This window comes from Pipistrellus hanaki, assembly GCF_964339955.1.
Source record: "Pipistrellus hanaki genome assembly, chromosome: 16".
NCBI lineage: Eukaryota > Metazoa > Chordata > Mammalia > Chiroptera > Vespertilionidae > Pipistrellus > Pipistrellus hanaki.
Window position 1 is genome coordinate 30,092,754 of NC_140518.1, and position 12,990 is coordinate 30,105,743.

Genomic DNA, 12,990 nt, shown 5'->3' on the forward strand with positions numbered 1-12,990 from the left:
AGCTGGTTTGGCTCAGTGGATAGAGCTTTGGCCCACAGACTGAAGTGTCCCGGGTTTGATTCCAATCAAGGTGTGTACCTTGGTTGCAGGCTCAGTCCTTGGCTCTGGTTCGGGTGCATGCAGGAGGCAACCAGTTGATGTGTCTCTTTCACATCGATCTTCCTCTCTGTGTGTCTCTTCCCCCTCCCTTCCACTCTCTCTCTCTAAATGGAGAAAAAAAATCCTTGGGTGAGGATTAACAACAACAAAAAATAAAATCACATTATCCCTCTCCAAGAGGAAAGATGTAGGAATCTGCTCTGTGTCACACAACTAGTAAATGACATTTTCCAAGGCCATGTATTAGCCACTGTGCCATATTGCCTTCCTAAACATACATATCCTTAAGCAAACAATTTGGAACAGATGCAATTTAGAGAAGTTAAAGAAACCAGTCAAATCCACAACTGGACTTTACAGGTGTGGTTTTTTTAAGGCAGCGAAGGAAACAGGCAACAGTGAATTACCCTTTGTGGTGCCACAAGTGTTTTCACCATGTCTCCTTTTTTTCCTAGTTCCACTGTTGCCCAGCCATCCGAGATGCCCCCATCTCCTCTGGTGTGGGAGTGACGGTGGAAGATAATGTACTACTGAAGATGTAATGTAGCTTTCCACTGGAGTCTGGGATTTGCAATTCTGGAGGTTAATCATGCTTGTACTGTAATTTTACTAATGAAGTTTTAAATTAACAACCACTACTTGTATGATATGAATAATAATTAGAAATGTTACTAGACTTTTAATCTTGTAAAGTGGTTGTGCTTTTAGAAGAAAAATATTTTACCCAGAGTTGCACTGTTTTATGAATTTAGTGCAGCTGTTATGGCTCACCTCAGAACAAAAGAGAATTGAACCAAATTTGGAAGTTTGGGGTTTTGTGTTTTTGTTTTGTTTTGTTTTTCGTTTCTTTTTTAATGAAGTGGGATTGTTCACACATGCACATGCGCACACACACACACTCACACACACACACAGGACAGTCATACATTTTGATATTTGAGCCATTCCTGAAAATTATGGGTTTTCTAAAATGAAAAAATCTAGAAACCTTGCCTGCGACCAATCATGGAGCCACGTGAGCTGATCGTGGCCGCACCTGGGGGAGGGGGTGGGGCATGCCACCTAATGATCAAGCCCTATAATTAGCTTCTCATTAGAGCCGTGACGGTGATGTGTGCTGTCTAAAATCCAATGTTGTGGGTAGAAAGAATGAGTTTGTGATTAGGAGAGACTAAACTTCTGTTTTCCTTACCCAGTATAAATATATATATATATATATATATTTAATCTATTTTTATTAGAAGTTTTTCTGCTCTTTCTTACATAAAAGAAACCCCCAAGCATGCATCTTTCATGAGTGTAAATAATTCATTTCTGGGCTAATTTCAAAAGAATCCCAACATTGCTGTATAGAGAGAGAACTAGCTTGCACATTTTAGGTCTGTGAAATTTTGTGAGACTTTTCCTGCACTGGACAATAAAAAATAAAATAAAATAAAAGACAAAAACAAATTTTAAAGAAATTTAAAGCCACAAAAAAAAAAGGCACATAGGGAATTATGTCAAATGTGTTTGTGTCCTTAGGCAAAGCTGTGGGAGTCTTGAAATGTCACAGTAGTAAATAACTTATTACTTTTTGACAAATTCTTTTTTCTGTTGGAACACTGAATTCTTCTGTGCATATGTATATATGAACACAAATTGAAGGCCTCTACCTCCTGGAGTTATACAACTTGGCTTGTTTACCTCCACATGCTGATGATGACTATTTTTTTTTTTTAAGTTCAATGTGGAGACTTGAAACTTGAATGTCCCTTCCAACTTTTATATTAAAAATAAAAAGAGAAGAAAACTGAAGATCGTTTTTCACCTGTACAAGGAATATTAATGGATCGTCTTAAAATTGGTCTAAAAAAAACCTTGGTGTGTGTTATGGACAATTAACTGTTAAAGTTATTGTAAGTTATCTGTATTTAGCAGAGTATTTTCATCTTGAGTGATCTGAGCTGAATTTGAAGACTATTAATAAGTTATGTTTGGAAGTTTTAACTTCAATGAAGTAATTATTTGCTGTGAAAGAAACAAACATTGAATTACTAAACAAAGATGGTGCAATATCTTTGTTTCTTTTTTTTATGAGGCTCCTGAGAATCAACCCAACTGAAGCATTTCAATTCACTTGAATGAGAAACGTGTTTAGTATCAAAAGAGCCCAAGAAGACACTGGTGTGAAAGGTACAATCTCAGAGGTTGGTCAATTACCGTGGCACACGTATTGGTCACTTTGTACAATGTAGATTTGAAGTACAGTGGTGAAAACATTAAATGTGACATTTGAAAAAAACGTGTCATCTGTTTATTTCAGTTCCTCTTTTTTGTTTTCTTTTCAGTAAGCTTCCTTATTGAATTTGATATCCTTGGGTGAGAATTTGAAAAAAAAAAAAAAAAAAAAAAAGATGTGAAATTTGCATGAATTTTTAAATTAAGGTAGCTTTTGGGGGGCTGTTTCCTGCTGTGCTCTAGTAACATCCAGACGATCATGTTAGTAGATGGACACTTTTCAGGTCTTCTTTCCAGTATTTGATTCTACCTTTTTTTTTTTTAATCCTCAGCTAAGGATATTTTTTTACATTGACTTTTAGAGAGAGTCGAAGAGGGAGGGAGGGGGAGAGAAAGAGGATCATCGATGTGAGGGACACATCGATTGAATGCCTCCTGCAAGCGCCCCAACTGGGGCCTGGGATGGAGCCTGACCTGGGAAAGAACCAGAACCCTTGGGTGCACAGGTGACGCTGTAACCACTCAGCACACTGGCCAGGGCTCCGCCTTTCTCAAGCAGCCTTTCCTTGGCTTCAGTAACACTGCTTTTCTCCTCTTGGGAGCCACAACACTCCCTTACACTTCTGCTTAATGGTCACATGTCTGTTCCCTGGGCTAGGGGTCAGTCCAGGGTTCTATTCCTACTCTAAAACCGAGTTCTTGACTTAGGTGCTTGGTAGAATCACCTGGAGAAGTTTCAAAATACCCAGAGCCTGGGCTGCATCCCAAACCAAATTAGGTCAGACTCTGGAGGCAGAGTCAGGCTTCTGTCTGTGTTGTCAGCTTTGTTTTGTGCGGCCGGGCCGGGTCTGAGATCCATGTTAGTCTCCATGTCCATCCCTCATGGTGTCCTTTCCTGCCTCCCCCAATCGCCATTCTGCTTCACAAAGGAAAGACATGCTTCTCACACCTTACATGTTACTATGGTGCAGCGTCCCTGCCTGCAAAAACGTTTTGGGTTGCCAGGTAAACGGACAATTGTAAATAGTTTTTGTTTATGAAGACCTCACCTCTTTCATCTCAGTAGTGTCAGATAATACACTGATCCTGAGAGAGAACTCTTTGAAAGTAAAGCAAGGAGCATTAGGAGGAAGTATTGAAACTGGCAGTATTTTATTTCGCTCAGGAAACAAATTCATGGTACAGCTCTGACTTAAGATTCAAAAGAGTTTTGTGGGGTGTGAGTGTGGGTTGGGTGTGGGTGTGTGTGGGTGTTAACAGAAATTTGTAAGAAAATGAAGCCAGACTCTTTTCAACAGAAGATAAATCAGTTTTGACTGCTTGGTTTGCCAATGAAGATTTTTTGATTAGTTTATATGGTAAACATTTTTCCATAATTAGAATTAGGTGGAATCTGCAGCTACAAAGTTCTGATAAAAGCATATTTAAAGGGATATATTTAAAAATTATTAAAAAGTTACTGGCGAAAATGAGAACTTGGAACCTTTGTGCTTTGCTAATGGCATGTAAAATGGTGCAGCCACTGTGGAAAAGTGTGGTGGTCCCTCAAAAAAATGAGAATTACCCTTTGGCCCAGCAATTTCATTTTGGGATCTATACATAAAAGAATTGAAAGCAAGGACTCATCCAGATATCTGTGCACCAATGTTCATAGTGGCATTATTCACAGTAACCAAAGATGGAAACAACCCAAATGTCGATGGATGGATGAATAAACAAAATATACATACCTACAATGGAAGGAAATGGCTTAAAAAGGAAGGAAATGCTGATACATGGATGAAACTTAAAATAAGGCAGACACAAAAAACAAATCTTGCATGATTCTACTATATGAGGTACTTAAAATAGCCAAATCCATAGGTAGAAAGTAATGAATAGTACAATAGTGGTTTCCAGGGGTGGGGACGGGTGGGAGTGTTTATGAGTACCGAATTTCAGTTGGGGGAAATGAAAAAGTTCTGGAGATGGATGGTGGTAATAGAGCCCAACAATGTGAATGTACTTAATGCCTCTCAACTATACACTTAAAATGGTAAATGTATGTATATTTTACCACAATTTAAATAGATAAAGCTGTACTGTCCCAGAATTGGAAAGATGTATCAATACATAATCAATATAAACATTTCAGGACATAAAATGAATTGATTGTAAATATAAGGGTTTATTTCTGGACTCTATTCCACTGATCTGTGCCACTTACTACACTGTCTTGATTACTGTAGTTTTGCAGTAAGTTTTGAAGTCAGGAAGTGTCAGTACTCCAACTTCGTTCTTTTTCAAGGTTATTTTGGCTCTTCTTAGTGCCTTGCATTTATTTCCACATGAATTTTAGAGACTTTCCGCAAAAAGGCCAGCTGAGATTTTGATAGGGACTGCATTGACTCTGTAGATAAATTTGGGTAATATTGCCATTTTTACAATATTAAATCTTTTAATCTATGAACATGGGGTGTCTCCATTTAATTTAGCTCTTCTTTCATTTAACGTTTAGTAGTTTTCAGGTACAAGTCTTGCACTTTATTAAGTCTATTCCCAAGTAATAATTTTTTATGGAATTATTTTCTTAATTTCATTTTCATATTGTTCGTTGCTAATATATAAAAATACAATCGATTTTTGCACATTGATATTTATTCTACAACCTGGCTGAACTCTTTGATTAGTTCTAAGTTTTTTTTAATATATTCCTCTTAGGATTTTGTAATGAAGTTTAATATCTCTAGAAAACATTGTAATCTAAAAATTATATATAAAGCTTATCTGTGTTTTTTTTTTCCTGAGGGTAAAAGGAATAATTAAAATGTTTGTTTCATTAAAAAACAAAAAGACATTAATGATGGCATTTATTAAGAAAATAATTCTTTGTTTATTGAGGGCAGTTAGGCTTGGCCAAAAACTCTTTATTGTAAAAGACATCAAACCTGTTGAAAAGTAGAAAGAAATAGTATAGTGAAAATCCATAAACCCTTCCCCTAGATTCACCATTTAAACAATTGCCTAATTGCTTTATTTGTCTATATACAAATATGTATATATATTTATGTATGTAAATGTGTACTTTTTAATTTTTTATGAAACTTTATCCCCAAAGTATCTACATAAGCTACAGCCCCATTATCATACCTAAGAAATTTAACAACTGCTGTTACCTAATATACAGGACATGCTCAAATTTCTCCAATTAACAAAAATTACATTTATAGCTGTTTATTTTCCATTCAGGATATAGCCATATTGTCTCTTGCATTTGGTTATCATGTCTTTTTTTTTTAATATATTTTTATTGATTTTGTACAGAGAGGAAGGGAGAGAGATAGAGAGATAGAAAAATCGATGAGAGAGAGTCATCGATCAGCTGCCTCTTGCACACCCCTTCCCGGGGATATGCCCGCAACCAAGGTACATGCCCTTGACCGGAATCGAACCTGGGACCTCTCAGTCCCCAAGCGGACGCTCTATCCATTGAGACAAACCGGTTTTGGCTGGTTATCATGTCTTATTAGCATCCTTTAATCTAGGAGAATCTGCCTTTTCTTTCTTTTTTTTCTTTACTCCTCACCCAAAGATATGTTTTTATTGCTTTAGGGAGAGGAAGGGAAAGAGAGAAACATCAATGTCAGGGAGATACATCCATCAGTTGTCTCCCATAAGTGCCCAAAATGGGGATCAAACCCACAACCTGGATATGTGCCCTGACCCAGAATCAAACCCATAACCTTTTGGTGAATGGGACAGTGCTCCAACCAACTGAGCCACAGGCCAGGCTGCCTTTCCTTTCATGGCACTTGGCACTTTTGAAGGTGCAAGACCAGCTGTCATGCAGGATGTCCTACAACGATTTGGGTTTTTCTGATTGTTTCCTCACGGTTAGTCAGGTTGAAAACTGTTGACGGTGGTGATGTGGTATACTTCCCAGCCTATCAGTTCAGGGGGTATAAATGTTTGTCCCAGTTTTGGTCATACTGAATGTGGTCATTTGATCAAGGCTGTGATTGCCTTGATCCATTGTAATTAATGTAATTTCCTTTTGTTATTAACATATAATCAATGGAGAGGTATTTTGAGACCACATCTTACTCCTCCACAAACTTTTATCCAGTGCCATCCATTGATGATATTGTATTTGCCCCAATTACTTATTACATTAGTGGTTGGGAATTGGTGATTTCCTAATAATAATTCTATCATTCCTTCTACACTTGGTATTTTCTCTTCCACCCTAAACAGATTCGTCAATATTGAAGGATTCATCACACTTTTTGGGTATGTGAGCATACCTTCCATGAAGGTTCTGAAACTGCCCCTGGAGGAATCTGTGGGAAAGCTCATGGACCACTGACATCTTCCTCCCTGGCACAAGACTAGACTACAGTCCCAGGCCCCCTAGTGGTAAAATGTGGGCACGTGTCTAACTTGTCTCCAATGGAAAGTGATTGGAAGGGATGTGTGCCTTAGGATGTTGAATGCACTCCCTCTATGCTTTCTTTTCACTTACTAATTAAACTCATGGCCTTGACCATGAAGATGACAATGCCTTAAAGCAGAGGTCAGTAAACTACTCTCACCACAGGTCAAATCAGACCTGATGCCTGGTTTTTAAATAAAGTTTTATTGCAACATGGCCATGTTTACTCATGCACATATTGTCTATAGCTGCTTTCATACATCAAATAGCAGCATTGAGTAGTTGGGGCAAAGATTGGCCCACAAAGTCTAAAATATTTATTGTCTGGCCATTTATAGTACAAGTTTGCAAACCCCTGCTCTAGTATACAGTAGGCACCCCTTACGTGAGCGATAGCTGTTAACTCTTCCATTAAATGGGTCCCTTCCACCACCAAATGTATTTGAGGCACATCTGTCTTGGAAAAAAGCCTGACCTCAATACCTCCAGTTCTTTCCCCCTTAAAAAAAAAAAAAAAAAAAAAAAAAATATATATATATATAAATATCAAATACATTTATATATATATTATTGATTTTTTAAAGAGAGGAAGGGAAAGGGATAGTTAGAAACATCGATCAGCTGCCTCCTCCTGCACACCCTCCACTGGGGATGTGCCCACAACCAAGGTATATGCCCTTGACCGGAATCGAACCTGGGACCCCTCAGTCTGCAGGCCAACACTCTATCCACTAAGCCAAACCAGTTTCGGCCAGTTCTTTCCTTTTTTTATCTGCTAAACTGGAAACGCATGATCCTAGTTCCAATATCTCACTTCCACTTCCCTCCCTACCAGTCCACCTGGCACAATGGGGCCAGATGAATATTCCTAAAACACTATTGTAATCCCAAATTGCCTTGCTCAAGATCGCCCACTGTCTCCCTACTGCCCTGATAACAAGTCAGCATTTAGCTTTCCAGACCCAGTAACTAAACCCTTCTACCCTCCTACTCTCTGACAACCAGGGTTAGAACTAGGGTGAGGTAACTGAGGCTTAGGTGGGCACCAAAATAACTCAGTAATCAGGATAAATGGTATTTTTTAAAATATATTTTTATTGATTTCAGAGAGGAAGAGGGAGAGAGAGAGAGAGAAACATCAGTGATGAGAGAGATTCGCTGATGGGCCCGGCCACCTCTTGCACGTCCCCTACTGGGGACCTAGCCCGCAGCCTGGGCATGTGCCTTTGGCTGGAATTGAACCTGGTACCCTTCAGTCCGCAGGCAGACACTATCCACTGAGCCAAACTGGCTAGGGTAAGATAATTACTATTTTATTTTATTTTTAATATATTTTATTGATTTTTTTACAGAGAGGAAGGGAGAGATAGAGAGCTAGAAATGTCGATGAGAGAGAAACATCGACCAGCTGCCTCTTGCACACCCCCTACCGGGGATGTGCCTGCAACCAATGCCCTTGCCTGGAATCGAATCTGGGACCTTTCAGTCCGCAGACCGACGCTCTACCACTGAGCCAAACCGGCTTCGGCGATAATTACTATTTTAATGCAATATTTTTAAAAGTAAAAATTCAGAAAGATCTATGAACAATAAAATATCCAAATGTTAAACTAAATCTTTCCAGGATTAACGCCCACCTGCTCTGTCCCTCCAGCCAAGTTCACAGGTTCTCTGACATGAAAAAGAGGTAATCACTCAAGACAGCTGGGCAGCCGCCCTCTGCCTCAGCAAAACCACAGATCTCTGGAGGGTTCGTTCTGACTCCCCACACAGAGGGGGCTGACAGAGCCTAAGCTTTTGCTAATGAATATATAATGTTTTGGCTTTGAGGTGTGAAGCCATCTGCTGACTCTAGAGTCTGGGCGGCCTTCCAGGTCTTATCATTTTCCATTAGGAGCAGAACCTCCTGAAATTGCATACCTCCACCTCGCCGCTGGTTGGCTGTTCTTGCGCCCAGTGTCCCCGTCACAGTTGCGACGCGTGGCCGCCTTCCTGCGGCAGAGGAGTCTGACTTTCACAGTTAGCTCACTCCACAGTGGCCTCGGTTTTTGTTCGTCAAATAAAGATGCCAAAAACTCAGTCTTTGCTGTCAAGAAACCTACTCTAACAGGAAAGGGACTTAGATCAACGTTGCTCAGAGTGAAAGGAATCAACGTGTGAGAAAAGAAGTTCAGCGATGACAGCCAAGCCACCAAATCAGGGCAACCCTGGGAGGCGGCCATCAGCTCAGCCTTACAGTCACTTAAGGGTTTTGGGGGGATGAGTGCACTTTATTTTATTTTTTTAAATATGTATTTTATTAATTTTTTGACAGAGAGGAAGGGAGAGGGATAGAGAGCTAGAAACATCAATGAGAGAGAAACATTGACCAGCTGCCTCTTGCACACCCCCTACTGGGGATGCGCCCTCAAGCAATGTACATGCCCTTGACTGGAATCGAACCTGGGACCCTTCAGTCTGCAGGCCGATGCTCTATCCACTGAGCCAAACCGATTTTGGCATGGATGAGTGCACTTTAAAGAGAAAAGTGAGCTGTAACTGGTTTGGCTCAGTGACTAGAACAGCAGCCCTGGTACGGGTCTCGGGGCAAAGGCACGTACCTGGCTTGCAGGCTCGATACCACCCCGTCAGGGTGTGTGCGGGAGGAAACCAATCGATGTGCCTCTCTCACATCCATGTTTCTCTCTGTCGCTGCCCCTCCCTACCACTGTCTCTAAAAATCAATGGGAAAATATCCTCAGGTGAGCATTAACTACAACAAAAAAGAGAATAGTGAAACAAAAAGCAAAGAGAAGAGGAGAAATCTCTGCAGCTGCTGCCGAGGAGGAGAGCCGTCGGACTAGCACGGGTCTGCGGTTGGGCTTATGGTTTGGGTCTCCTCACAGCACAAGGAACTTTCAGAGGTGCTGAGCATCACCTCTTCCCCGCGTGCTTTCCCTCAGCACTTGCTTTGGGTGAGGGATCTGCTGATGAGCCGTGTCCTCCACTCGGGGCCATTTGCCTTCTGTTTATCTGAACTGCAATGAGGAGCTGTGGCTTCCCCACGAGAGGAATTCCAAGCATATGACAGCAGCTGGACAGGGTTGTTTTTTTTTTTTTAACATTTTATTTATATTTATTTATTTATTTTAATATATATATTTTATTGATTTTGTACAGAGAGGAAGGGAGAGAGATAGAGAGTTAGAAACATCGATGAGAGATAGACATCGATCAGCTGCCTCTTGCACACCCCCTACTGGGGATATGCCCGCAACCAAGGTACGGAATCGAACCTGGGACCTTTCAGTCAGTCCCCAAGCCGACGCTCTATCCGCTGAGCCAAACCGGTCTTGGCTGGACAGAGATTTTTTTTTTTTTTTTTTTTTTTTTTTTTTTTTTTATGGAGGGACCTTTCCATGAAAGGGCTTGGCCTTGAAAATCTTTATCTGCAGATAACCAACTTGGCTGGGTGAGATTGTTTTTGAGTCGCATTAACAGCTGCACACTTACCACGTTCTCTGGGCAAACCCCACCCCCTCCCCGCAGCGAGCAGTCCAGCTTGAAAGGTGCTGCCATTCTTGGGGAAAGGGGAGCTCCAGCCTGCCCCTCAGGCCACAGGACTGTGTGTTCTGACCATGTGAGCCACCCATTCATTCCTGCTCTCCCTCTCCTGCGGTGCTGATGGTCCTCACGGGTAAACCCCCTTCTCTCCAAGCCCCTGCTCCCCTGCTATGGAGCTAACAAACCCCTCCACGCCTTAGCTCTGGCCCGCTGTCACTGAGCCTGGCTCCCCTGCTCCTCAAGGTCTCAGCTCCCCCAGCTCTCTCCATGTCAGGCTGTTCATTTTCTCACACTCCACAAGCTCAGGGTCAGGAGGGAGGGGTCACCAGCCTCCCTGCCCCCCAAGACCACATCCACCCACTTCCCTTTTATTCTCTGAGGTGTGAGCCACTCCTCAGCCCATGCCCACCTTCCGCCTGGTAACTCCCCTTATATACCCAAGAGCTTGGCAATGAGCTCACAGTCTTCCCTCCACCTAACTGCTACCACCACCCTCAGTGGCCTTTGCAGTCGATCTGTCCCTTGATCTCATCTCCAAAGTCCTTTCCCTCCACTCTGTTTAGCTCAAACCTTCCCATGGACAGAACCTCTTCCTGACCCCAGGAACTGGGACCTTGCACCTCCTCATCATAATCTCTCGACCTCCTGGCCCATTCATCCAGTTATCCCATCATACCACCACTGCTTTCTCAGCCTCAAATCCATTCACTTTTTTTTTCTCCCAATCTTTAATTTCTTTATTGATTAAGGCATTACATATGTGTCCTCATACCTCTATTAACTCCCCTATCCACCTCTCCCCCCCCCCCCCCTGTTGTCAGTGTCCATTGGTTGGGCTTTTATTCCATTCATTCTTCCACTTTCTCTCTACCAGCCCTTTTGGCCTCCTGTCGCTCCCTCCCTATCCAGCTTGAACTGCACCTTGTGGGAGCACAGGTCCTAGGACGCTGGGTATTAGACGGAGACAGAAGTTGTAGGCATGTTAGGAGAGACTTTGTTGGAGATTGAGTCGCCATTGCTACTACAGGAACCACCAGACAAAGTTCTTCCTGAAAGCAGTCCCACACACGCAGCCGCACTAGGCCGCCTCGCCCCCGGCTCAAACAGAAGTTCTGAGATCAGAGGGTCTGTAAGAGAACTTAGGGGAGCACCTAAGTTAGAGGCCTCATTCCTGAAGCTCATGCCACATTAACACAAACAGGGTACACCCTCACCTGCCCGCAGGCCTATGGCAAATGGGCCTTGAGCATCCAGCGTACTCTGATGAGGGTTCCCACAATGCTCCATCCCTTCAGTCACTCAACTCCTCACAATCACCATTTCTTTCTGAACCCCAACCTGCATGAGGCTAACAGCCTTTTTCTGAGCAGACCTCACAGCTCAGGAGATGGAGGCCTCCAGGTCAGTGGCCACCAGCCTCAGCCGGGCCCTCTGCACTGCCCACCGTTCCTCTGTCCTCGTCCTGACGGGGCCCGCCCTGGGAGCACAGCGCCCCTCTAACCTAACCCAGCCCTTCCCTTCCCTCCCGTTCCTCAGGGGCTAGAGCCACATTTCCTGCTCTCTCCCTCCTGTGTGACTACATCCCCCCACTCCCCACCCTCCACCCCACAGACTTCCAACAACTAAGGAAGAGGAAGTGCTCTAGTCTCCCTCATCTGAAGATAAATAAGCCCTCTTTCTTGAGTACACGTCCCTCCAGCTACCGCCCCATCTCCCTTCCCTTCATAGCCAGGTGTCTACACTCCCTGCCTCCATTTCCCTACTTCCCACTCCTGGCCCTGCTGTCCTCTAGCCCCTGCCTCCACCCTGCCACAACTGCTCTCAGAGCCACCAGGGGGTACCATTCGGTGTTGCTCTGACAGCTGCCCCACCTCTGCCCCCCTTTCTGTACCATCACATTCCTGCGGGCCACCTGTAGCTCAGCTCCCTCTCCCCACAAAGCCTGAGTTTGGTGCTCCTCTCAGTTCTCTCACAGGCCCTCTGATCTCAGAACGTCACCTCCCAGCAAACGACAACCTCATAAATTGAGAGATTAAATAGAGAAGGTAGCCGGAGATCGGGATGGCAGGACACACAGGTTTTATTGGAGGGAAGCGTACCCCTGCCGGCTGCTTCCACAGAGGGGCGGAAGAGAGCGAGCGCCGGGGTACAAGCACTTTTAAGGATAGGGGACGGAAGGGGCTTAGGGCACTCAGCACATGCTGATTGGTGATTAGGGACCTGGGGACTTAGGAATGGGGGCTTAGAGTATTTGGCAGGTACTGATTGGTGGTTCAGAGCTCAGGAATGTCTGGCCGCAGGTGGGGTTTACTTCTGTCCATCAACTGGAGGAAGGAGGATCTATCATAAATCTACATCTCCATGCCAAAACCCATTTGGCTCAGGGGATGGAGCTTTGGCCTGCAGACTGAAGGGTCCCAGGTTCGATTCCGGTCAAGGGCATGTACCTTGGTTGCCGGCACGTCCCCAGTAGGGGGTGTGCAGGAGGCAGCTGATAGATGTTTCTAACTCTCTATCCCTCTCTCTTCCTCTCTGTGAAAAATCAATATATTTAAAAAAAATAAAAATAAATCTACATCTCCAGACAGGCTCATCAGGATGCTCTCTGGTATGGCAGAGACCGCTTCATGCCAACATGGCCAGCACCAAATTACCTCCTCTTCAACCCACTTCTTTGTGTCCCTCCTCTCTACGAATGGCAGCGCCACCCATCCCGC

General features: G+C 43.4%; 1 protein-coding gene across 2 annotated transcripts in view; it reads left to right on the plus strand.

Annotated features, from left to right (window-relative positions):
• The window catches only part of NLK (nemo like kinase), a 119,545-nt gene extending 117,162 nt beyond the window's left edge, over positions 1-2,383 (plus strand). The window contains exons 11-12 of one of the 2 annotated variants that reach the window (XR_014793006.1): positions 555-681; positions 1,823-2,383. Coding sequence is in view for 1 of the 2 variants with exons in the window: in XM_084862197.1 (XP_084718323.1) it covers positions 555-609 (55 nt within the window). In the remaining variant the exon portion in view is untranslated. Of the gene's footprint in view, positions 1-554 lie in introns of both variants that reach the window. The other variant, XM_084862197.1, reaches the window with a different exon arrangement.
• The last annotated feature ends 10,607 nt before the right edge of the window (positions 2,384-12,990 follow it).